This window comes from Malaclemys terrapin, chromosome 8 (assembly GCF_027887155.1).
Source record: "Malaclemys terrapin pileata isolate rMalTer1 chromosome 8, rMalTer1.hap1, whole genome shotgun sequence".
Lineage (NCBI taxonomy): Eukaryota > Metazoa > Chordata > Testudines > Emydidae > Malaclemys > Malaclemys terrapin.
In genome coordinates, this window is record NC_071512.1 from 89634293 (window position 1) to 89662017 (window position 27725).

The window sequence follows — 27725 nt, forward strand, 5'->3', positions numbered from 1 at the left end:
AGTTCCGCAACATTTTGAGGACCAAACTTTCTTCGAGTTTTGCCTGGGGATAATGGAAGAACTTTTCTTCTAATGGAAGAACACAAGAGGAGGAAACTGCATAACTAAGAATTTGCAATTTCCTTAGCTACATGGGGAAAATCCAAATAGGTAAGTACCAGGCCCTCATATTTTTAATGCGTACCTTTTCTCCTACCAAGGTGCCTGCGGCACCCCACAAAAAAACCCCAACCCAGAACAATAAAACATTCTTTAAGAATAATACAGGGTAAGTATATCATGTTAGAAAATGAAGGAAGCATTAACCATTCCATTCTTGCTCCACACTACTTTGTTGAATGAGTTCATATTTCAGACAATGAAACTGACTTTGAGAGCATTGCCATTAATTAGGTGCAGATTTAGGGATGTATGAGTGGGCTGAGTCAATCAACTTTGCATAGATTCACATTGTAGTCAGTGTATTATTTTCTCCAGTGTTTTTTGTGTCAGTACAAGTTTTCATCACTGATCCACTAAAACAAAGTCAGCTTTTAAAAGGGCAGCAATATTAAATCAATAAATATTTTGGAAAATTCAGAAGCCACAGCAATTATTTCTTTAAGCTATTTTGGATGATTGCTAATTATTGATGTTTAAAAAAATTAAAAGGACACTTTGCCTTACCTGCAGACTGAAGCACAGTTTAATTTCTATTGCCCTCAATCCATTTTAATAAAATTACAGCAGATGGCATGGTATAAAGTGAATTTCTAACGAATTGAACTAACTTCTCTTACATTCAGATAGCTACAATCAATTAACAAAATCTGTTGAAACTGAGGGAAAACAAAATATGCATCTAACATAATTTGGATTTGATTTTCTGTATTCCTATTTTTGGAACTTAATGATGAGCAGTATAGTTTAGGTAAAGTTGGCTTAATCTAATATCTGTACTTTTTTGTTAAAATTATAAACAATGATTACAGTGTAGCAGTAAGAAATTACTCAGGAAGGGCTAGAATCCACCATGCTTTCTAATCCTGAGTCGTAGCTTACTTCTCGCTACTTAAGTAATGCAGTACTACTCTACATGAAAACGGGTGGCAGAATGTGACCTTAAGGGGTAAAGTTCTTGTGGTTGTGTTGGTCCCAGCATATGAGAGAGAACAAGGTGAGTGGGGCAACATCTTTGATTGCACCAACTTTTGTTGGTGAAAGGGATAAGCCTTTGAGCTTCATAGAGCTATTCCCGGCAGACCTGACCTGAGGAAGAGCTTTGTGAAGCTCAAAAACTTGTCCTCCACCATCAGAAGTGGGTCCAATAAAAGATATTATCTCACCCACTTTCTCTCTCTCCAAAGGGCTAGTCACAAAGAGACTTAAGCCTTGCAATGCTCAGTACTGTGATGCTTAGGTGGTGTGCCACTCTGTGGAATTCATAGTCCGGAGTTAGGTGCCCAGGTATGGGGAGAGTTAGGTGCCTAAGAATGGGATTCACAAAAGCCAGCACTCTGAACAGGGAGCTGCCTCACAAAGCCAGTAGGAAATGCTGAGGAGACATGTGCCGTTTAAGCTCCACTTCTCAAAGGAATTTAGCTGCCTAAATCCAGGCCAAAGGGAGATGCCTATCTCTGCTCAGGATTAACAGCTATGAACCCTCTCTTGGAGTTAGGTCCCTAACCCCTTTCTTGAAAACAAACAAACAAACAAACAGTGGTGCTGGTGCTTCCCCCCACTTTATTACCTTTTGCCTAGTGGTTATAGCAGTCAATCAAGACGTGGTTCAATTCCTCCTTCTGTCTGATGTGGAGCAGGAATTTGAACCGCTCAGAAGAGTGCTCTAATCACTGAGCTATGGGCTATTATGGGGTGTCTCTCCGTCTCTCCTGTTGAAATTGTTCCATTTTGTATAACCAATTAAATAGAGATTAGAACAGAGAATTAAATTTGGGTCACCCATATCCTGGGTGACTGTGCTAACCACTCAGCTAAAGATTTTAAAGGTATGACCATCACTTCCTCCTCTGGCCTTCGACTACATCTGCCAGATCAGGCCCTGCAGGTGACAAAGGTAGGGCAATGCCTAGTTTTACAATTCCGCTAAGGCTTAGGCATGAGCTAGGCAACTGGGATCAGCACTGAGGCAGCTGTGCGCATGCTCAGCAGCAGATGTTTAGGTGCCTATACTGGCAGAAAGCTAGACTTAGAGGCCTACAGAATTAGGCAGCAGCTAAGTGGTGAATGCCAGTGGTAGCTAAATGTTGGAATTAAGCAGTTAGTGGCAGTTAGGCACTTTAATCTCTTTGTGAATCTGGACCTAAGTGTATGAGTCCAATCCAGCAAGCCCTCTACATGCAGGACTGGAGTTTAAGCACTGAGAATTTTGTGCACAGAAGGGTTGGGTGCATATCTATCTTTATATAGATCTTGAAATGCACAACCTACAGTAAGAAACATTTATATCTCAGATTTGACACAGCTAGTTAGCTATAAGTGACAATAGGGCTACTAAGAATGAGCATGTTCCAAGAATCCACCAGCATTTCACTGTGAGGAAGCAAGTTGGTCTTGTGGTTAAGATATTGGATTGGGAATCTGGGTTCAATTCCTGTCTGTGATCACAGGCAAGTCACTTAACCAGACTTAATTCCTTATTTGTGAAAGAGGGCTGGTAATACTTTGTCTGCCTTTGCCTATTAGAGTCTGCGCTCTTCAGGATAAGGACTATTTCTTAATTTTACTGTGCAAAATTTTAATTTTGCTTAGCAAAACAGGACCTCAATCTTGGGTTTGGGTTGCTCTTGACATTTCTGTAATCCAAATAATAGTCACCAGGTGTCACTCTGCAAAGTGCAGTTTGGGCCTTCTCTAGCTGACAGCTCTGTTCTAGATGTTGTCCAGGAATAGAACTGGTTAAAAAAATTTAAATTTTGGAATGTCAACATAAATATGGTGAAATTTTCATGAAAATAATGTCTTGTTTTTTGACCAGCTATAAACAGGAAGGGAGGAAAGGACCATACAGCTGACAAAGTAAAAAATGACGGGTGACTGGGGTAAGGCTATAAGGGTGATGAGGCAGGAGCTTTTCCTATCCTTTCCCAACAACACCTTTCTTTAACTGGAGAAGAAGGGAGGAGCCCTTAAAAAGATCCAAACTGGTAACTGGGGTGAGATCAGAACATAGAAGCAGATTTCATCCAATAATACCTTTTGTTTTTAAAAAACAAAATCTTGGTTCATAGTTTGGCTTGGATCCAATCTGTCCCCACACTTGCAGGAGAGCTACTCCAACACTACTAGAGGTGAATGGCCATAAAGAGAAGAACTAATGCCCCTGAAACATAACCTCTGGGTGCATGAAGGGAGGGCACATGACTGCATGAAATCTCCCAGCTTATTTTTTAACATGTCAATATGGACCTGGTTCTTCTGGAGCATCTGCAACAGTCTGACTCTGAATAGGCCAGGCTGCTGTAGTGCCAAGATCTGCTTCCTTCTTGTGCTTGTACAGCTCTGAAAGCTGTAGATATTTATGTCTGGACAGGTCACATATCCTACACAATCACCTGGATACTTTCAAACTTTTCTGAACAAAATATTCCAATTGTATGTTGGTCTTAAAGGAAACGTCATAAAATGATTAAGGAGACAGATAAAGAAATACAGGTCATGGAATACTGTACTTAAAATTGTTTATGTCAAGTTATTAACCATTGAGTTTATATACCCAATAATTTTAAGATTATTTAGATATTCAGGTTATTATTTCCATAATTTTAAACTACATTGTAAACGTTATCAGAGGCAAGACAATGAGTACTACTGCAACTTGCTGATTTACTGTGTGAATAAGGAATTTATGCTACCTTAAATTGATGACAAACATTTTGATTTAAGATTGATAATCATTATTTCCAAATCACTATCGTGGTTTTTAAAACTCAGTTTCTAAATGTGCAGTTCTACTCTGAAAAGTTATTCTGAAAAAATTGGCATATGGAGTTCCATGTTTACTGTCTCACTGATTCCAAATTGAATTTGCTCTGCATAAAAGTAAACACATTATACTTTGCCAATTCCGCAAATTTACCTGGACTCTGAGGCACAAGCTGGGTTCTCTCTCATCCTTGCACACCATTATCAGTAATAGAGGTTCTGCAGGTCAGATCACTCACTGACTTCGACACAACCCCATTAGCCTTCAGTGGCATTGTACAGATAGAAGCGAAGATATAATTGGAAGACAGTAGGGTTGCACAAGGGTAACTGAGGACATAATTTGCCTAGTGTGTGTCTGTTAATGGTGATAATGTACAAAAGTAAAACCTTGCTTACTTCCCAGTTTGAGTTTGGTAGTCAGAAAAAACATATTACATTTGATATGGAACCTGTGAGAAACAAACCTGGAATGCCGTGATGCCATTTTTAGAAAGTCACTCTTCAGAACAAAACAGCAATGTAAACTCCCTTGACTTAATTGTGCCTGAAAGGCACTCCCCCAGTGGTGGAACCAACCAGGTAGAGGCAGGTACTGTGACTGCTGCTATGCCTCTTCATGAAGTTCAATTTACTCCTCTGACACATCTAGCCAGCTTTGCCAAGCACTGCACAGAGGAGAGGGAGAGCTGAGCATCACTTTCTTCCCACCCCTTTTAAGGGTGCACACGTGCGGAAGGAAAGACTGCTTGTGTGCTTCCTCTTCTCTCCACATTTCTACATACAGGTCAAATGCAATCCTATTTTATTAACTGGATAAACTTTGCTAAAGTAGTTCACTAACAGGAGACAGTTGCGCTTCTTTAATTGTTTTTCACTTGAAGCTGTTTTTCAGTTACCTATGATAACTGAAAGGTGTTCACAGGCAAAACTGGCTCTAAGCTACAACCATGAATCATGTTGTTAGACCTCGCAGTCTACTAGGTACAATAAATATTTTCCTCTAACCTGTTTTTCCTCTCAACAACAAAGTAATCATAACTAATTGAGTGTCACTAGTCAAATGAGATCAGAAGTATAAAAGCTATAATAAATTAGGTTGGTATGTAAACCATCTGCACTGTTTTTCAGTTACAGTGCATTCACTCTTGCAGTATGGACAGCATTAAAGAGAGAAAATGCAGTTCCAAAAGTTGCAGGTAAATTTATTATTAATACTGGTCATCTATTTGGAATAAATATGTTTTGTCTTTCTTGTATTTAATTATATCATGAAGACTCCTGCCTGTTGATGTATAAGTGAAAGAGTACAGACCAGATTAACAGAAAAATTCCAAAGAATTTAAAATGGAAAGCAGACATCCCATGCAATTATGTATTGCTGCTGTTATACCTCCAGCATTCCTTTGCATCTCTTGATCTCAGTTGCTTTGATTCTAAAGAGCACTGAGACAACCTAGTGACAAGGGCATTTCCAGAAATTATCTCTTATGGGGTCGGTCAAATTACTGAACTTCTGCAATTATCAGGCTACAATGTAGGAAGTACAGAACAATTTATTACAGCAGTGACACATGCTAATGTCACTGTTAATGGTAGATAACTCAATGCCATTCACATGTTATACTGTGAGTGCTTGTCAACAAATGTCCCTGTTGTATGACATCATGAAAAATCACTTGAGATAACATGACAACTATGAAATTAAACTAGGTCTGAACTGTACACCCTAGATAAAAATTATATAATGTACAGAATAGTAGAATCTATCATCTACACTTGTATAAAACAATACAAATTACAAAGGATTCTATCAGGAATACTCCCACAGTTTCTGCACATTGCTTGCAACTTTAGACAACATTCTTACCTCATTATTTTTTGTACTATTCTTTGTTTGTTTGCTTTACTTAACCTACCTTCAATGTTCTGCTTTATAATTCTAGCTGTCTCTTATTTAAAACACTTAATTTAGATTTGTTAGCTGATTTCTTTAATTCATTGCTCTCTGGGAACACTTTCAAGTAATATAATATAACATTAATAAATTAGTTCATATAGATGTATGTTAACTGCAAACAAATTAGCAACAACGAAGGCCTGATTCAAAGCTTGTTGAAGTCAGTGAGACTCTTTCTAGTGCAAGGTGACCTGGGAGAACAGGGGCACGGGTATGATACTGTAGTGTAACTTCAGATTGCCCCACTATAGAAGTTTGCAAAATGCAATGCACCTCAACCCTAGGATAATGTCAAGAGGGTTCAAAGTCTCCTATGAACCTTTTGCACAGCTAGAATCACTCTTCCCTCACTCACATACTCACTCAGCCTGAAAATACCATTTATAGTGACAATACATTTTCCAGGTAAAAATAATGGTTTCAGGATTTTGTAGAAAAGCATCTTTTTTGGAAAAAGTATAGTTATTTGCCATTACTTCTGAGTGGGAAATCTTGATCTTCCACCAGTGGAGAATTTCTAAAATGCCGTCAGGGCAGCTTGCCTTTCCTTTGCCTAGATTACACCAGGGGACTTGATTTAAATAGTCCATCCTAAAATGTAGAGCTTTCATTTGAAATCAATTGACAAAAAAGGCCCCAGGTTTCTTCTGAGGCCATTCAAATGTTTTTGTTCTTCAGCACAAGGGAAGTCAGTTCTTCTGGTGAGAGTATTTCAAAGGTATTCACACAGTGAAGGAGAGACAAAGTACTGCAGTCACATTTCTTTGTGAAAATGTGACTGCAGAGAAATTTGGGCTTATACTGGAAGAAAATGTGAAAATCATAAACATGATTTGAGTTGTCAATCACTTAATAAAATGTTCAAATTCTTGCTTTCATTCACGTACAAGAAACAAGCAAAGGAATAACACTGAAATAGCATGATGTTATTTGTTTATACAGCAGCACAATTGTTGAGGTAAAAAAATATTGCATACACTAATAGTGACTAAAAGAAGTAAACATAATTTTAGAAAGTTGTAAGGAAAACTGCTTTTTATCATCTCAGAGTAGCTCTATTGTTGGCTTTGCATTTGAAGACAATAAATGGGACTGTTATATCTGTTGCCATTCGAAGTATGGGTTTATATATAGTTTGGGTCCTTTACAGATCCTTACCCACATCATCCCGAGAGCTTGAGATCATACTCCTGCTAATAAATCCATGATTTCAACTCTGCAGGGCAGGGTGAAAGGGCATTCCCAGTGAAGATCCCTTTCCTTTGGAGTGTATTATCCTGTTAGTTTAACAGAGCTGGAATCTGTTGATCTTGATGCAAAGCACATTTATTTTTTCCAGGGTTTTACCTGTGTGAGAGAACTGTGTGGAGGACCATTCTTTATTTTTGGTCAGTCTGTTCTCCGGAACTGATTACTGGAGTATGTGCATTGCACATAGACAGAGGTAACAAGATGGGCACCTCACTGTACATAAAGAAGAGCTCAATACTCCCCTCTCTGAAAAGTACACGGGAGGGCAAAAACGATGGGGGAAAAACTCTCTACCAGGTTCATCTTGATGCCACAGGCTCATTTCAAAAAGGAGCAGACTGGGGTCTATGGGAGGTAGAAAGGTCACAGTTTCAGACCCTGTGGATCCAGAGCATAAGCCTATAGAGCCTGAGCCAATCCTGGCAACAGACTTTCTCTCTGAACCATTCTCTGCAGGGTCTAGTAGCCTCCTCTATGTTGCCATTAGCTCTTCCCTCCTGTGCCTGAACACTACATCCTCTGAGGGAGCAGAAGCCACAGAGAAGAATGAATGCTGCTTGGACCTCATGCCCCACTACTGTGTAACACCGCGCTCTGATCTCAGAGATTTCTCCAGGAGGGTTTCTTCAGCTCTCAGGAAGGTGGTGCATGCCACTGAGACAAGTTGTCTCCTTTCTTCATGTTTCCCATCCCTTCCACACTGCTTTGTTCCCATTCCCTCTGAGAAAGGGAAGAGAAATGCCTACCTCTAAATAAAGTACTATGAATTAATTATAAACTAAATTAACTAACAAAAATTGGGAAATAGTCTAAACTAATTGGCAGTGAGGAAAAAAATTACTTGTATATTGTGCAAATTTGATCTAGAACTAAATTCAAATTACAAACTAAACAAAAAACATAGTTCCCTCTTACCTTAAGGATCTTATCACCAGGCTGGAGCAGGCTGGATGCTGGTCCATCAGGCTGAACCCTAGTAACAAAGATACCCTATAAGTCAGAAGTAACAGAGGTTAGGATTCTATTACCAAGCACTAGCTAAAGGTTCGTTTGATATTTTGTATTAAAAATGGAGGAACTTCAGCAATGACCCTATGTTCTATGTAGCTCAGTTTCCAAAAGGTCACATTCATTGAGATTTAAAAAGATTTGATGTTGTGCAACAGCAGAAAAACTGCCAGTCACCATGCAATAATAATTTAGAAATAGGCATACTTGAACCAGTTATTAAGAGTGATTTGTCCAGCTCCAGAAACATGGTGTTGAACTATATATGCATTATAGAAACTTTTTTATTTTAAATCATCTGGAATCCCTCCAGTACTCAGCTTTTCTGAATATACCCTGTAGATTTGACCCCAATTATCGCATGCACCCTTCAAACGTGTGTTAGAACTGTTTCTCTCATTGATAATTTTACCTATTACAAGTTTAAAAGCTTTATGAACAGAAGTAGACCAGTGATTATAGACTCTTACTTCAGTGAAATATTGTTTTATCAAGCAAGTACCTGACTGCATGCATTGCAGAAGCTTTCATAAAGAACTTTAAAGTACTGATGCTTGCTAAACATCCTGTAAGAGACCAGTACAATCATTTCCTGAAATCTGTCCAACTGCCTGTTGTTTGCTGATCTGAAGGCTTTATATAATCCTGTTAATGCTTTAAAGCTAAAACTTTATAAGTAGTTAAGCAGCAGTCCCAAGTTACAGCACCTTTGTATTGTGCTCTCTTGGTGTTTCTCTCCTGATATCAATTTAATTAGTTAGGGGTCATTTGGAGCTAAGATTCTAACGTTTTCATCATTTCTGGATATAAGCAAGAGGAATGGGTTTATTGGGAGGAAAATGAAGCAAGAGCTTGTTAGTTACACTCTAATTTATGCAGGATGCTTATTTATTTTACCTAGATGGGGAAAAAAGCATTATGCTGAAAAGCATGCCTTTTCTGATTTATTGGCCACCAGTCTCATTACATAAGCGTTTCTTTTAGTCCTATGTCTCAGAAATGAACAACTTTAAAGATGGCAAAATTAAATGGAAAAGAGTGTTTTTAGTTCCAGTAATTCAGGAAAGTATAGTGAACAAACTAAGAACTGAAATATAATTTCTGGGTGATCATCACATTTTGAACATTTCATATAAAAACACCCCATGAAACACAATCTCTTCACTGTTATCCTCAGCCCTGTTTACTGTGTATCTTGTTTTCTATGTGTCTCTTTGAACTGTAAGATTTTAGGAAGAGGATAGTCTTAACTTCTGGGTTTCATGTTGTCAGTACCAAGAAATTACATTTTTTTCATCATCATTTTAGTCCATGGTGATCAGGGCCGGCTCCAGGCACCAGCTTCTCAAGCAGGTGCTTGGGGCGGCCGCTCCGTAGTGGGGCGGCACTTCCAGGTATTCGGCGGCAAGTCGGCGGACAGTCCCTCACTCCGCCTGGGAGTGAAGGACCTTCCGCCGAATTGCCACCGCAGATCGCGATCACGGCTTTTTGTTTTTGTTTTGTTTTTTTTTTGTTTTGGCTGCTTGGGGCGGCCAAAACCCTGGAGCCGGCCCTGATGGTGATTCCACTGCAGTTTACAGGCCTTTTGTAGCTCATCACCTTCCTTCCTGAACCCTCAGACAAGGTTCCTTTCCATCATTGCTGTTTTGTCAGCACAATAAACTTTCTGAGGAAGGAGGGTGGAATTCTCTTGTGTAGCTTGCATTTGTTCACCCATCTGGTCTATATGCCATCATACTTATGAGACAGTTCTGCTATCCAGCACCACTGATGTGGACACAGAGGCAAAATGAGGACAGACATGCATGGAATTAAGCAGCAGGCCTAAACTTTTATTAAACATTAACACAGGGGAGGGATGCTACCCACCCATTACACATACTCTCCTATACTAGGCATTTAATTGGTTCCAGTGAGGGGGTTACACGTCTCTTTACCATATAATGGGGGTAGGACTCAGCTCTCAGGACTCAGCTCTCTCAGAGTCAGAGCACCCTCACTCTATGATGGGGCAGAGGGTGAGCCACAATGCAAGGGACACAATGTCTGACCTTGGCCCACGAAAGCCACAAGGTCTCACCTTATCACATGAGCCCAAGGCCCATCACCAAAATTCCAAATCTTTTACTTCTGGGAAACATTCATTTTATTCTCTTAACCACGCTGGAAACCGGGTGCAAGTTGTGACAAATAAACAACTCCATCCCAGCACCACAGTTAGTTACTTAACCAACTTAGGTTTGAAGGTGCTGTGAGGAAGGCAAAAAACTCCCCGGATCTCTGCCAATTGGCCCATGGGAGAAAGAATTCCTTCCTGAACCCTAAACAGATGATTGCTAGACCAGCAGCATCTCTCAGGCCAGGTTCCTGTTCCTAGTTCAGGTAGGTATGGTGGGATATTGGACCAGAGCTGTAAGAGGCTACCCATGCCTCCTACACTGGGTTAAATTCTGGGAACTGGGGAATGCTGGCCATTCAGCACCCCTCACCCCCAGCTGACCAATGGGTGCCAGGGACTCCTGGAAGAGGAGCTACCTATTGTCCCTTAGTGAGTATTTCCCTTCTTTGCTGCTGGGCCTGTCCTGCTTTCACTGCTGGACATCAAGTTCCCCCTATGTTTATGTGGGTGGATGGCATTTTTTATGTTCTCAGTTACTTCTCTGTTCCTTTGGCCCCCTCTGAATCATTTTGTTTGCACTCTTTCTTTATCGGTCACACCCTACTTCTCTGCTCTTACCAGCATCTTAACCAGCATCTTTGGTTCTTCTCTCTGTTATATAGGTCATACTTGGAAATAAAGACTGGTTAAATAAACTTCCTCTTGATTTAGTTTGGAATCTGACCTCTGGATAGCACACAGAAGGGGGAGGGCAAGGAGGCAAGACCATTTCAAAAACACTATCCAGAAGGTACTGCACATAGGAAAAGGGTTGAGGACTCCATCAAAATAACTGCTAGGTGATTAGGAAACTGAGACAAGGAGAGGTCACTCAGAGTTGCTGTTGGCTAAGGTTATTATGGACAGAGCAGGCAAGATGATCTTGGCAATTCTGAGACAGTGTTACTCCATCAACACATCTTATTTTAACTATCTATTATTATGAGGATGAATATTCTTTAGCATGATGTGCTATAAGTTTACTGATTTTACATGTATACAGTAAAATACTGTACATGAAGTATTTATATCTAAATTATTGGAATTGTATGATGAGAGAGAAGTTGAGCCCCACTATGACCTTTAAAATATTATAAATACACAAATAATGATTGAAGCATTAAAAACACTTAAAAGATCTCAAGTAAAAAACATGTAAGGATTTAAGAGCAAGTGTCTCTGTGTAGGCAAGTGTGTGCATGCATGCATAGTATGTGTGTAAGAGACTGTGTCTTTGTATAGGGAGGTGCGTGTATCGCTGCATGTGTGTATACCTGTGTGAATAAAATTTGCAGCCTAACTCTCTGACTTTTATTCCTTTTGCTGGCTTGTGGGGAAAAATTTGATGACATAAAATATGTGTGTATTCATTTCATAACAAGTTTTTAAAAGAGAAGGGAACTCTAAAAGAAATGTATTATTTCTTAAAAAGTAAATGTTGTTGACTAGTAATTGCAGAAGAGCCAATGTATCATACATTTGTCCCCATCTTTGTCTAGCTACATTATAAACTTTTTGTTGCAGATTATCTCTTTTTGTGTGTACGTCCAGCACCTACCACCGTGGAGCCCGGATCTTAGTTGGGGTCTGTAGGTACTAAACAACAATTGTAATAATAAATAATGTGGAAGTATATGTGTTAGTGCACGCTAGATGTGTACACATGAATACATGTGTGTATCTGCATGTAGGTGTGGGAGTCAGTTTCTACAGATTTATTTATATAGGTATCTGGACAGGTGTGCATTTCTGTGGTTGTGCTGTATGGATTTGTATTTGGGCTTCAGGAGTGGGCCTTTAATAGACCCATTACAGTTGTGATAATGTGTGGTCCTAATTCCACACATAAAATTACAATAACTTTAGTGAACAAAAAACATGGAGCTGGTTACGAAAAATGGGAAGAGGAGAGGGAAAGAATCATGAAAACCTTTGTGAAATTTATTTTGTTTTTAAATTACCCTTTTTGACTATTTTGCTGTTAGCTCCAGCATCCTGTAACAAATAAAACCTGAACTTAACATAATGCATCTGTCAAAACAATAAATATGCTTGTTTGGGCCTTGCAGTGAAAATGAGCACGAGCGAGGGTGGGGGAGAACGAGCAGGGGTGGGGCAAGGATATTCGGTTTACTGGAATTAGAAAATTGGCAACCCTACTTACAACAAGTCAAGGGAGTTGGTACTTTGGAAAAGGCAAACAGCCTGAAAAGATTAACTAGTCCAATACAGGAAATAGCCTATTTGATTAAATCTTTATTTATCAACCAGAAGGAAAATACCCATTTTTGTTTTAAAAAGTCACATCCTGGACCAATTTCTATATGTTCATAACTTCTATTGAATTTTACATGCTTTATCTGAGGACATTGTTTGGCTCACTGTAATAAAGACTATTAGTAAGAAATTCACATCTTACCTTATCTGAAGGTTTGAATGGATTTCCTTGTCCACTTATTCCACCACTGATACTAAATCCAAGGCCAGGATTCTTTTCTATTCTCACACAAAACTATGTTAAAAAGATATGGAAAGATAATCGAACACCATCATTAAAGCTAATCTTCTAAACAACTGTGTCTCTGCCTGACACATTTTGGTTTATGGTGAACTATTGGAGTTGAACATTCTGAATTATATTGTACAGAGTATTAAAAACCATTAAAATTGTTGTTTTGAAGTACACAAATGTGATATTTCACCGTTTTTAATATGCTGTCACACTTCTGAGGATCATCCAAACAATACCTGTGCCTGACATGTACTATTTCTTCTTTATTTGTCTGACTGAAGAACACCTTACAAACTAACTGTTAATCTAACTCAAAAGAAAATAGCCATAAAGGGCAAAATTAAAATAAACTGATGAGCAAAGTTATTACACGTAGTGCCCGAATTTCAGATCACTGCACTTTTGGTGGTTTAAAAGGAACTGAAGGCTAGCTAGGGCCTCTCCCCTCTATGAGGGAGGGATAGGGGTGAGTGACATCCACAGACACTGCTCACTAGAAAAATTCCACAACTCAATGCCAGAGGCACCAGGTCACACTAGTGATAATATGCAGAAGCCACTTGAAAAACCGCTGTTTCTCATTTCTCTGAGTCTTACTCCTTAAAAGCTCTTTTTCTTCAATGTTTTGTTTATATAATGTTCAGACTTCTAAAGTACACACTCTTCCTCATACCTAAGAGCCTATTCACTGTTCAATAAAACACATCTAAATGCACATGAATCCTCCTTTTTTCAGTGGTAGAAAATAGGATCATCTTCCACAAACAATCAATTTCCCCATCATCCCTTGGTACTCTGCCTCTCAAATCAATGCCAGAAAGAAGAGACTGGCTTGCATTGTGTCCTAAAGGCCCAAAAACTCTGGATCAGTTGGACCACCTCAGAAAGTGTCAATTCTTAGCTTGACAATGATATTATTAAAATAACTGCAATAATAGGCCTGTTATAGCTCTCATTAGTAAATGGGAAAATATCAATATGAATTTGCACTGTGCTGGACTTCAGGTTTTCAGTTAATGTTAAGTAAAAACATCACATTTAAATTTAAGCAATACTTTCAGGAACAAAACTTTAAAAATACATTTATGTATAAATCTGTCAGTTATCCACAACATGGGAACATTTATGACATACTTGTTACTGAAGCAGTCATTTTAATTAGTGCATCGGGGGAAAATGTCAGCAACCTTCCTGATAAAAAGTGGACCATATTTGTCATTAAATGCATCTCTTGTTTGTTTGTAAGTAGGCTTTTTAGGTTCCCAAATATTATAAGAATTCAAGTACCCAATTACAAAGTGGACAGGAATGGGAGTGGGTATACATTCTCCAATTGAAACAAATTGCTACAGGCACAAATAATAAGACTGGAGCTGATTAAGACCCCTGAGACATTTCAATGAATGCTTTTAGAAAAATGGCATGATCAATAGTACAATTTATGTCCATTCAATTTGCTAGTACCATGTTAAGTGCAACCTCAGTGGAATAACTCAGCTATAAAACAAAACCAAAATGCTTTGGAAAAAAATCATGATTCTGTTGCAGACAGAAAGTTATCTTTAAAATCTGTCCATAGGAACTCAAATATAAGTAGGCTCAAAGTTCTGCTCCTTCCATAAAATATCAGACTAATCACTCACATTGCTCAATGTTGTGTATATGGTAATTGCCATTCATAATCAACATGCCTAAGCATGTGCACACAATCATAAAACACTAGTCAAAATCCTTGCAAATTGATAACTCTTACATAGACCAAGAATCACAACTTCCTGTCCATGTAGCCCCTCACTCTGCTAACAATTTAGCTGCTACCTGACTGGGAAAAAAACCCAAATGTTGCTTCATCAGCATGTTATTTTGATACACATTTTCTCACCTGCTCCTGATAACCATCCATACTCCTCTGCCCTTTGGTTTGGATTAAGCACCGTCCCGCCTGAGGTGCCCGAGAGCTCTGCGAAGAAGGGATCTGAATTGGCAGTGGTGACTGAAACTGCTGAATGGTCACTTTATTCATGTTTCCTTCATATTGCTGCTCTCGACTCCGATGTTGTAGGCTTTGAGATCCCATCAAAGTCTGGATATGGCTACCTGCCTGTGGGTAACGTAACCCGTTAGGCCAGAAATTCAGGAAGCTGAAAAGAAGCAATTATTACAACTTACACAGTCAAGTAAAAGCAAACCTCTTAAATAAATATCAGAGGTTTGCCTTTTGACCACAGTTGGAAACAACCGTGATTAAAACCAGCAAGGATTTATCCATTGCATTTAGTGAATCTAGGCGCCATAATTGAGATCAAATGTACAGAGTCTGATACATAAAAGGAAAATATTTTATGCCTTATTTCATGTTATATGTTTCTGCTCAGAAAATCTCATGAAATGAAAACATATAATGATGAAATAAATAAGCACATTCTAAAAAATGTTAAATATTGGGTAGCACTGAATTTGAGGATAGTTTGGAATAGAGCTTATTCTCTATTGATCACAAATATAAATATTGGCCTAAATTGTACACTGTTTCAGGATTATCTATTTAAAAAAATCACATTTTATAATATAGTTAAAATTCAGTGCTTGTTTATAATCATGTCACAGGCTAGCAGAAGCCAAGTGGATACTCTTCAGTATCAATGCATTGTCCCAATAGAGAATGTGGTTTTTACATGACCTTATGTTTACTAATGTCACTAATCATATTATCAACTTTTTGAAAAGAGCTAGTAGTTTGTAATTTGAAAAGACTCATACTTTTCAAAATTATGGGAAATATTGAACTTGTGTTGTTTTGTTTACTGTCTTTATCAGAGAAAGGCCACTGATAATAGTCTTCAATCCCTGCTTATCTGTCACATTTTCAATTTTATTGCTCTAACATGTGGGGTTTGGTTTGTATGTTACTCTATTCTTGACATGGTAAAGTTGCACACTTGCTTACTTTTCAACATACATTCTGTTTATACACATAAATTACATACACATTTGAGTCAAATCATTTAAAAATAAATTAATTAAAAACAATTTTATACTGTTTATGATGACAGGATTGAACTGTTGATGCTTATTAATAATTGGCATGCAACTTAGCCATAAAGGAATGAGTAAAATGAATGCTCCAAGGAATGCTTATATAGTACTACCTCCATGAAACATCACAATCCTATGTTACTGGCCATCTTGAGAGTATGTAAACTCAGCAATTTATGATAGGCATGTCAGACATCATGGACCAATTGCGTAAGTATAAGTACATTTTTCTGACTCTTTGGACACAGGTGCATAAACCTTTCTACATAGCCCTACATACTGGAATGGTCCTGGTGAGCCCTATAATTGTCTGGTGGAGGCGAGGAACTCTCTGACAACACTGCCTCATCAGGCAATGAGGAAGAGGAAGCCAACACTTGAGGAGATGGAGCCTCCTCCAGTTCTTATATGGGGCTATCACCTGAGCAGATTGCTCCTGTTTGGTACAGAGCCTGGTACTGGGAGCAGCTTTCTTCTGTTCTTCATAGGGCTGATCTCAATGGCTACTAGATGATGAAGTAGACCAGGAAGGGTGTGGAGACAACCTGAAGACAGGTGGAAAACCCCAGGGGTTTCAAAGTGGCGCTGGTATGGTCCCAGAGCTCATGTCCTTCCTAACCACGGATCTCTCCCAGTCAGCCAAAATGGAGTTTCTGCTGGGTACAAGGGTGGTAACTGCCCAGTGGGAAGCAGTGGCTAACATGATGCAGTTACAGCATATGCGAGCCAACTTTCAACTCTAATGAAGAACTGGATTCCTTTGACCAAGGAGGAGCTGCTCCTGTGGGTGCCAGATATCGTGCTAGGACTACAGAGAAGAGGGCATTGGTGATATTATTGGTTTGCCTCTCGACAGTACCGAACAAGGAGGAACCCCAGTGAGCAGCGGTTCCCAAGGAACCAGATGCTGAGCCACCATAGATGGCAAATCATGGAATCTCAGGGTTGGAAGGGACCTCAGGAGGTCATCTAGTCCAACCCCCTGCTCAAAGCAGGACTAATCAGACAGATTTTTGCCCCAGATCCCTAAATGGCCCCCTCAAGGATTGAACTCACAACCCTGGGTTTAGCAGGCCAATGCTCAAACCACTGAGCTATCCCTCCTGCCTAGCAATTGTCTGTATAGTGCAAGAAGATTTTTGGTCAGCTGGTGAAACAAGAATTGAGAGACTCAGCAGGTCACTTGCGGCAGCATATGCTTTAGGAATTTATAGTATTGGGATAGTCTCCTGTTGCTCTGAACCAGTAAAGATTGCACTGCTGAGCCAGATGGTGCCACCTTAGGGGTCAGTCTCTATAGGGCTAATACTGGCCCTGGAATTGATGACCCTGCCTACAGAGATCTCCACCTTCTTTGCTGGACTTCAGTGGTAGGGATCTCAATCTCCTAGGTATTGAGTATTTTGATGCCTTTTTCTGGTGCCTCCTCTTTAGTATCAGAGAGGGAGACCAGCATAAATAAAGAGTCCTCCAAAATGGGAGGAGCACTCCTGATTGAAGCAGATGTGCTCAGTACATGCTCTGAATGGGGAAGCTGAGAATGGGCATGAGGCTGCTTCCATCAGAAGATATTTTAGTTTAATCTCCTGTCCTTTGTAGTTCTTGGTTTAAAGTCCCTGCAGATATGGCACCTGTCTGATGTGAACCTTCAGGCACCTGGAGTGCGGCTAACGAAGTGGCATCAGCTTCTTTGAAGGCATCACAGGGCTTGAAGCCCTGTGATTGAGGCTATGTGTACATAAACAGCAGGCATCACATAGTACCAAAAAAGTACTCCAATAAAGGAAACCTACAACTAAAACTATATTAACACTAAAGCTATTGACTATTAAGGAGTACCAACTGTACACAAATGTAAAAGAAGGGAAATTGCAGTAACAAGATAGAACGTTCCATCACAGGCAGTAAGAAGGAACTGAAGACGGTCAGAGGTGGCTCTGCCCTTTATACCACTGCACAGCATTGTGGAGGTCAGAGAGGATGCTTGCGCCATCCTGACAGGTACCACTGAGAGTAAAATCTCTAACAATAGTGCACTGAGTGTGCGCGCTTGAAGTGAAATGGACATGCAAAACCACTCGAAGAAGAATTTAAAGTGCCTCAATCTCCAGCCATCAAGTGGTAGTGTCGGACGAAATTGTTTCCTACTTTGTAGGCAAAAACAAAACAAAACAAGTCCTCCTCCTTCCCTTTTATATTACAGCTGCCACCTGAGGCTATGAAAACACTTTTCAGAAATTGTTGAGTTCAGCCTTGTGAGATGGGGGAGTATTATTAATATCCCCTTTTTACAGCAGGGAAAGCTGAGATCCTGAGAGAACTTCAGTGCCTTGTCCAAGATCACAGAGGCAGAACATAGCCAGAAGGAGAAATCTGATCTAGTGACTCAAAACAATGTGCCTTAATGATAACTGGCCAGATCCTGAGCTGTTTAATGAAGCTATGCCAATTTACACAAGCTGGTTATCTGGCCAGAATATATGTGCAGTTCCACATTGACTCCGTACTTGGATTTTCACCAGATATTCATCATGGGTGCTTGAAAATGAGTAGCATCTCATCAGCTTCAAGTCACGGCACAAATGTAATCTCAAGGTGTCCTTCATAGAAGTCCACAGCAGGTGGACTAACTCAGAGGAAGAAATCTGCTTAAAGGTCTTGCATACAGAAATTGTGGCCCAACACCAAAAAAACTTCATATCTATTTTATTGGCTTGGATCACCTCACGGTTGAGTGACAGATGTAAATAATGAAAACAAAATGGAGCACCAGCTCTTCAGCTATGGCCAAGGCATGCACTTAATTCAGAAGAGGAGGGAAACAGCAGTTTTAATCACTTTTGCATAGTCTAATTCTAGGCTAGCAGTTCATTGGTCATTTGTACTGGCATAGACCACTAACTTGCACCAAATTCACCATAGACCAAATGATTCTCAAGGGGCTCATACAACAGCCAGGGTGAAGGGATGCCCTGGCCCACACACCTTTTCCCTAGCCATGTTTCCTATATCAGCTGCAAGGAGGGGAGTGGGTGATGTTGGTGCTTGTATTCTGGCTCTATGCCACTGGGGTGATGCTCATGTGGCCAGATATACCAGGTTTATGTCTGACTATCCTTCTTCCATTTCCCCTCTTTCATTCAACCTCATTCATCTTCCCCTTGAGCAATCCCCAACTTCATTTTCAGTGATCTTACCTCCTAACACTGAATCTCTTTCTTTCTCATAAATGAGCAGTTAACTCGTAAGATAAATATGTAGATGAGTTCGTCAACTAGTTTCTTGTAGGCACCACAGAAAAAGTGGGTCTCCAGCAGTATTAAAATGAGGAGTGGATTGTTTTTCAGCAAATTAATAGATTTACAGAGCGGTATTCTAAATCAAGGGCAAAAATACCAAACTACTTTTTAATGGAAATAGTCTAGTGATTGCCTGCAGATACTGTGTAATTGATCACCTTGGATCCAGAAGCAACTGGCATTTAATCTGCACTCTGCATAGTTAAGAGGAGAGAAATAACCATGATTTACTGTGTAATTGTATAGTAATTACCATGTTAATGGTTGCACGGTAATTACCATAGTTGCATGGTACAATACATACATATTGCAGTTACATGGTGATTAACCATTGCCTGGTAGTTACCATGTAACTAGTCAACACTGGCCCTACAGGTATGGATCATTTACATGATATATATTCTGTCATGCAAACTGAAGAAATCAGATTTATTATGGATAGGTTACACACATGGGGCTCTGTACCAGATTCTGCTCTCATTTGCATTGACACAAACCCATTAAAACCAGTGTGATTATGCTAGTGGGAGAGCAGAATTTACCCCATATTTATTTTTACAAAATCTCATTATTCAGTATATGGGAATTTAATTTTACAGAAGACTGAAATTAATTTCAAAATGATTGCTATATTTAAGCCTTCAACTGGTGGAAAAACAAAACAAAATATTCTAGGTCACATTCAATGCAAGGGAAATTAGCATTGTCATAAATGCACATTAAAAAGTACCTATTGAGAATGAAAAGTAAATAATATTCATAATTCATTCTCTCATTCATTTTCATAGATTTTGTTTGCAAAGATTATATCAATGCTTCTTGTGCCTTTATAGCATGGTTTCTGCTGTATTTGGATAAGTTGAAAATAAATCCTTTTCTTAGAAACAAGAATCACTAATTCTGCTGAAAAAACACCTCTATTGTATGGAATGTTTTCCCTTGATTTCATTTGTATTCTATATATTATTTTAACATCCATCATAAAAGTTAATTATTTGAAGCTGGGAGTCCGTTATTGCCAATGCAATTAAAACTGCTGATGATGGCTACAACAATGGATAGTGCCAATGAGTTAAACAGATTCTGATTCATTGTGTAATATTTTAACATACCACATCTGTACAGCAGGATAGTGAAATGTCTAATACGGATTTGACTTTTCAGTTTCTTATGACAATAATGTACAAATACATATCATATATTGTTTGAGCTGATGAGTCTAATCCTGATCTCATATATACTGGATAAAATCAGGTGTAACTCCTCTCAGGAAGTACAATCCTCCCAGCTCCTATGTACACTATATAATCCCTTTGAGTGGTTCAGCTTACTCTCAGAGCCCAACTCCACAAATGGAAGGCCAGAGCCCCATCTGCCTTCGACTGCCCTTTGTCTCTTGCAATGATTTATGTTCCTTGGGGTGCTAGGAGGGAACAGTCCCTGGGCTGAACTGAGCAGAGTGACTTCTATTGCATCTGGACCTGATGCTCTACTTGAGTAATTCTCCTGCACATTTATAAATGACCTCTTTTCACAATGTAATTTTTGTAATGGCAAAGACTGCTGCTTCTGAGACTGTGTTGAATGAAAAAAATCTGAAGTCAGTAGGAAAATATTTACCTTATCAATACTTAAAGGTATTTGAGGTGCAGCATTTGTAAATATATTCATTATGTCTTTGGACCTGACTCTGATTCACTTACACCATTTTTACTCACTTCATCTGTTCACTCCTATGACTAGTGCAAGAGAGATCAGAACCAGCACATGTGTAGATTAACAATTTAATTATCACTACTGTTTTTACAGTGAGATCTTTTTAAACCTGAGTTTTTAAAACATTTTAGTTTATTAAAATCCTTTGTCTTTCAGTTTTATGAATATTCATAAACAAGTTTACCACCAATGGCCAAATTTTCAGCAAGCCTTAAGCTGGTCTCTTTCTGCACCCTAAGAATGTAGGAATATGAATATTTTGTGCAGGTAGAGTGTGCAGTTATTTGCCCAGCTATCTAGTTTGTCTATGCAGAACATACGGGTACATGCATCCACTTTTGCAAACATAATAAATTAACTTGGCATAAGTGAGCTCAAAAATAACAAGTTAGGATTGAAAATATGACCCTTAGATTATTGATTTACAAGCTGTTTTAAGCCTTGAAGAAAAAATGTATTGCACCTATCCTGTGTCCAGTGAAGCCAACTGGAGTAGGGGGTTGCTGCTGATTTTGGTGGGAGAGGCAAAAGCTGCCAGTACATAAGTATCAGATTTTATATCATCATGTTGCTATTGGTTACCTTTTTAGTAATGGTTTCTGGTGGCACATCCCGCCTTCCAAGTGGATATGGATTCCATTGGCTACTAGCAGAAACATCTTCTTGTCCATTGTCTAGAATGTTACTCTGCTGTGATGGGGTCTATTGTAAAAATGGTAGGATATACTTTAGTGCCTTGACAGATCACTGTATAAAACCACCACTTACTTTTGCCCCAAATCCAACTTGTTCAATTTCACAACATTTCATTTGTAATGAGAATCATTTTATGCTTTACCCCTATATCGTGTTAATGTGTAAGAACTGTATACCTGCTGCAGTCTTGACTGCACTGTTGTCTATGGACCTTACTTTAGATCGGAGAACTTTAGATGCTCATTAATTATCTTGGCAATAATGAGAGAAGTGAGAAAATTAACTCAAATTCTGAAGTAATAGAACAGTAAATATTTTTCTGAAATTACATTTTTAACACAATGTAGTTTGCTACAGAATCACACAATCTAAAAGCATCTTACTGCTCATTCAAATTGTAAGTACAGTAAAGAGCAGTGAAAGAATGTATAAATATCTCACCATCATCTATAATGTAAATATTAAATGTTAAGCTTACAATGCATTCTTTAAAAGGTTATATTTAATACTGACAATATTGAAGTTATAGTTGTCATACCTTGGGTTACCTTCTGCATTACTCTTACAGACCTCAGTTCAGGAAAGCACTTAAGCATATGTTTAAATTCAATTTAAGCCAATGGGACTTAAGCGCATGCTTAAAATTAGGCACATACTTAAGTGCTTTCCTGAATAGGATGGACTTAAGCACATGTTTAAGTACTTTCCTGAACTAGACTCATACTTCTATTATTCTTTTCTGTTCAATCCCCTCCTCCCCCCCCGACACATTTAATCCTAGTCATTTTCCTTCACTGGTGACTTTACACATCTCTTTTTCAGTTATTTTTGTGGTCTTCGTGTCCTATTCTATCTTAATCTAATTTTATTTTCATTTCTTAATTTTTTTAGTTAGGCTTAATTAATTTTTATTCACATAAATATAACTTGTCTGAAACCTTTCAAATTCCAGCCATCACAGGGCAGATCCAGCCACAGGAGGATTTCTACAATGTGGAGGATCCTCTGATGATACTTCTGCTGGCACAAATGCATGGCTAGGAGAATGAGCGCATGGCTGAGAGTCCATTACATTTGGCGGATCCCTAATCTATTGTAACAGACCCTTGGGACCATCAGCAGATAGCATAAATTAAAACAGATTTTTATTCTAATTTATGCCAGGGCCTGGCCCGGTGCCCAGAAGGATCAGAGGAATGCAAAAGTTGCTTAGAGCCATTACCACACCACTTACGCTCTACTGTTTTCCTTGTCTGCAGTTCAGAATCTGGGCCATTGTTTCAGATTATTTCCAATTTTTTTTTTTTTTTTTTTGCCTGTGGAAACCCTTTAGATATCTGAGTACTGCCAATGCCTCCTACCCTGTTTCTCAGTTTGGCTGAATGAGACTGCATGATTGCTATACCCTTGGAGTCACGAAAATAAAATGTGTATCTTGAGAGATTATTCCAGTGAGCAACATTAGAAATAAAAACTTGCCATTGCATAGTCTCTATTCTGAGAATAAAAATACACAGAGAAAAGCAAGTGTGTCATCCTTGCGATGTGACTAATTTCCAGTAGTGCCTCTCATGGACTTAAATCCCCAGAGTTGCTCCTACTTTGTAAGACTGATAAGAACATCTAGAACAAATCATGTGCTATATGCTATTCAAAGGACTGTGTCTACATGACAATATTTTCTGACAAAGTAACATACTGTTTGACTGTTCCTAGGGGAGAGAGTAATATGCTTTTGATACGAAGTTCATCTAAGCAACAATCCATACAGTGTAAAAAATAATTATCATATGAACTTTAAAATTGAAGGCATTTGTCTGAAAGAAGTTCCTTTTTTCACTGCAGAGAAAGTGGTGCCATTTTTATTTTTAAAGCTGCGGAATAAAGAAAAATGAGGTGGTTATTTACTGTTTTCTGTAGAAGATTGGGAAAAAGCTGTGATGATAGATCTTTTCATTTTTGACAGGAAAATGAATTTGACTGCTTATAAAGTTATTCATTTGACAGCGGTTGAATGAATTGCACATTAATAGAAGTTTTACACCTACTAAATCTAGATAAAAAGTAAGAGCAACAGTTCAATGTGATAGTAGATGCAGTAGAATAGATTAAGAAAGATAAACACATCCCTAATTGTTTTCTTTGCCTCTTTGAGCTGCCATTGGCCAGTTAGGCCTTAATTATGGCTCTTTTGAGTCTGAGCAACACCAGGGAGAAGGAAGAGGAGCAAACCATCCAAGTGGTGTTGTCCGGATATATTACAGCTTTGAAAAGCATAATGCACATGATTCCTTCTTACTTTCACCAATGGAAATCAGTAACTCCTTTGGAGTCAAAGGAATTATGCTGCTGTAAATGAGAGGAGAAGGCCTTGAATAAACAATTGATGTGATGATTCTTGCTATAACTGCTCAATAGGTATAACAGGCATTCTCCCTAGTACAGCAATATATAAGGAGCTGAAGCCCAGGTCCTCTCCTCCTACTCCAAAACACACAATTTATTGGGCCCTTAGCTCTCTGTTGAAAGCACTAGCTGCTTCCCCTTGATTCATAGCACTAGAAGCCAGATTGTGTGCGAGTGTGCTGTGGGGACAAACTCCCTGCTACATCTCCTCCCTTTAATGCACCTACATATGGGAAGAATACTTTTGCTTCTAGAGTTTCTGTCCCTTGCCTGAGTTCTCAGAGTCAAAACAACAATCAGATCCAGCTGACCCTACATCTGAACATCAATAACTTAAGCACAGTATTGTTTAAAATGTGTTCAAATTTGGTCTCCCATCAATATATACTCCAATTAATGTCAGCAGGGATTACATTCATATAGAATGTATCCCTTTAAAAGCTTTTAAGTAGACAAATGTAGAACTGAAAATTAAGAATCCAATAAAACAGTGCAGATGTTTAAATGTATGATGGTGTTGTTTCAATCTGTCTAGATGTGGAGACACCTGCAAAATGAAGTAAAGGTTATTTTAATAACCAGGATAATGATAAAAAGATCTTAAACAACAAGTCAGAGAGAACACAGCAAAAGCTGCCATAGTCATTAAATTTGCAGGCTCCACGGGTGTGGATTGCCCACAGGCATTCAGTTTTCAGAAAGAAAAGGTTGATATATGTAAGCAATCTTTTTCCCTGTGAGATATGCATTCTGAATGTGAGAATTTCAAGTGAGTTATGTTTAGTTATAAACATTCTACTGTATTACCCTTCTTTGAATAAAAACTGAATCAACATTTTCTATGAAAACAGTCTGAATCCACAACACACTTGCAGACAATTTCAGAATTTCCAGTAGACACCTTTCAAAGATCTACACAGAGCCATTGGAAGATTTATAGTTTAACATTTAGTTCACGAGTTATTTATGTCCTGCAGCCAGAAATGCAAAATGTTGTAGAAGATATCAAGGAATAGAAATAAGCAGTATTAGGAATTCAAAGTACTACATCAGTACTAACTTTGTCTTTGCTTTGCATATTGTATAGTAAGAGAATATCATTCTTCCACATTTTTTAAGATGAGATTTTATGGCGGCATGTAGCAGATTGTGATTGAGTGCTTAACAGAAGGAATGTTAAAGTAAGAGCTTGGAGAGTCCTTAGTTGGAGAGTCCTTAGGTCACATGAATATGCACGTGGGGTAATATATCACCTAGATCCATACATATAACTCCCCATTGACCTGAATGCATTAAAGTCAAGTTCAGTATATGACCTAAAATTCTTGATGTGCATGACATATGAAATACCTCATTCTTAAATATACATGCATAAAATACTAAGGCTGTCTGGAATTACATGTCGAAGTGATTCCTTGCAAAGACCTGGAACAAGTATTAATATATCACCCAAAGATATAGCAACAGTCTTTGAAAGAAAAAAAATATGATAAATGCTGGAAAACTCCTTTTCTAAGTGAGTACACCTATATTTAAGATGCCAATTGTCATTAATTGTGCCACATTGGAGATGTACAAGTACAAATATGAAGGTTTGTAACACTCTGGATAATCAGAGAGTGAGGGGCATAAGAAACTAACCAAATGTGAAAAGATAAGTTATTAGGTGCAGCTTGGCAATACAATGTGTGTATTTGTACTGTTGAACTATACCAGTTTGCTTAGTGACTGGGAAATACAATACACTATATGTATTAATAGTTAGATCAGGCTTGTTAGACTCCAGTTCAGCAAAACTCTTAAGCCACATGGGCAAATGTCAGAGCATGTGAGTAGTCACATTGATTTCATATGCATATGCATAAATAATATGACTTTTTGGAATTTTATGTCAAAATTATTCCTTGCAGGGACCTATGCTTACTTCAGTGAGACTACTCACATATGTTAAAGCTGAGACTACAGTCCCTTCTACATAATGCTATGAATATTTTGGCAAGATTTTCATGGGTAATATTCTACTTTATCTTGTTATAGCTTCTTCTTTCATGAACCATGTAGATTAGTAGATGTTTATATGTGTGTATGATACATATATACATGCATCAATATATCAATAATAGGTATGAAATCAGAAACAGAAAAGTTTGAGAACACTAATTTGCTTTTCTATATCCCCAATACTTAAAACCAAAATTTAAAAATACTGTAATTGTCGCTAGTAGGGGCTCAAAGCATGTCAGTGCTGTTTCAGATAATTTAGTGGAAAATGCAAAACCCTGGCTCCTGTGATGCAATCTACATACATTCTTCAAAAAAAAGTCTATAGTACCATTTATGGGATTAAACATCTACAACATGAAACATAATCCCAGCTCTATTCCCAGAACATATAATCAGGATAACATTAGTCTGCAACACAAGAGCAGAAAGCAGCAATGACAGCCATGTGAGCTGGTTAATCCAAAAAGCAAGGTTATTAACTAGGTAAACTATGGTACTAGCATCTTTGCTTTTTGGACTGATTACAGAGTATAAGCATGAAAAGCTAAAGCAGGAAAAAGCAAAGGGTATTAATTTATTCTGTGGTGTTGGTATATACTGGCTATCCCATACTTACTTTTGGTAGAGGTAGCTCTTGCTGAATTTGGTTTTCAAATTTAGATCTAGTCTGCAAGTTTAAAGTCATGCTTCTGCCTGCATGCATTGCTGACAAACCTCCAGAGTGCAGCATGCCAAGGTTAACAGTGTGGTGTTTGTAAGCAGCGGTCTGAGTAGAGGAAATAACCACGTGACAGGATATGAACACACATGCTCATTGAATTAAGTATCGCACAAACATGGTTAACTTCACAGGTTTTAGTTAAAGCAAACAAACAATACCAAGAAATAAGTAGCTTTTTGATGCATGCACTCAGTTGAATAAAAGCACATATAATACTGGCTATACATAAAATGGATACCATAAAAAGACTATAACACTGATAGCAAATGAAATATTTTTATACCTATAGTCTGAAAACTGTGGTATATTGTATGGTACAAATCCTTTTATGGATATAGGGCCAGGGATGCCCTACACTCCCAAAAATCTGTGTATCTGAAGTGCAGGGAAGTAATAGCAGGAAAACCCATACAAGAGGTCTCTGTACCATCTTGTGTGCTATTTAATTGATCCCCAAGGCAGCTCTTTGTGGAAAAGAGGATTTTGGTTGGGACAGACACCCAGTGAATGGGTCTGTGCACGCATGGACTAAATGGACCAAAATTCCACATGACAGGATCAACTGGCTGGATCCACTACTGCCCATTTCCTTTATTAGCAGCTACAAACCAGCTGCACAGGCAACCTGATATGTTTGGGTTGAGGATTCCATCAGTTAGCACAATATGTTTTCATCTGGAGCAAAGACCTTTAACATGAAGTTTGTTACACTTCCTATATCTCCATAAAGATTGGTCCATAAAACTGATCTTGTGCAAAGTATGGTTATGGTCACAGTCTCACTCTCTGACTGTATGCTGCAAATTTACTGTATATTAGATCACTTTCAATTGCATTAATCAATATAAACCTAATTTAATTAATCAGGATCTTCACTGCATGCTTTATATGAATGAATGTATTCCTTACACCAAGCACAAATATTTAAAATAATTGTAAAGTGTGTCCTAAACCAACAAAATCCAGAAAATACAAAGTTTAGCCTGAAACCTCTGTCCTTAAGATACCACATTTTAATTAGGTATTATGTGGTC

The 27725-nt window shown here is 38.4% G+C and overlaps 1 protein-coding gene across 1 annotated transcript in view; it reads right to left on the bottom strand.

The window, feature by feature from the left end:
- The window catches only part of LRRC7 (leucine rich repeat containing 7), a 344062-nt gene that overhangs the window by 25877 nt on the left and 290460 nt on the right, over positions 1–27725 (bottom strand). The window contains exons 21-25 of the mRNA XM_054037099.1: positions 26587–26736; positions 21447–21566; positions 14696–14914; positions 12721–12813; positions 8051–8125 (exon numbers count right to left, since the gene is read on the bottom strand). Coding sequence (XP_053893074.1) covers positions 8051–8125; positions 12721–12813; positions 14696–14914; positions 21447–21566; positions 26587–26736 — 657 coding nt within the window. The remainder of the gene's footprint in view (positions 1–8050; positions 8126–12720; positions 12814–14695; positions 14915–21446; positions 21567–26586; positions 26737–27725) is intronic.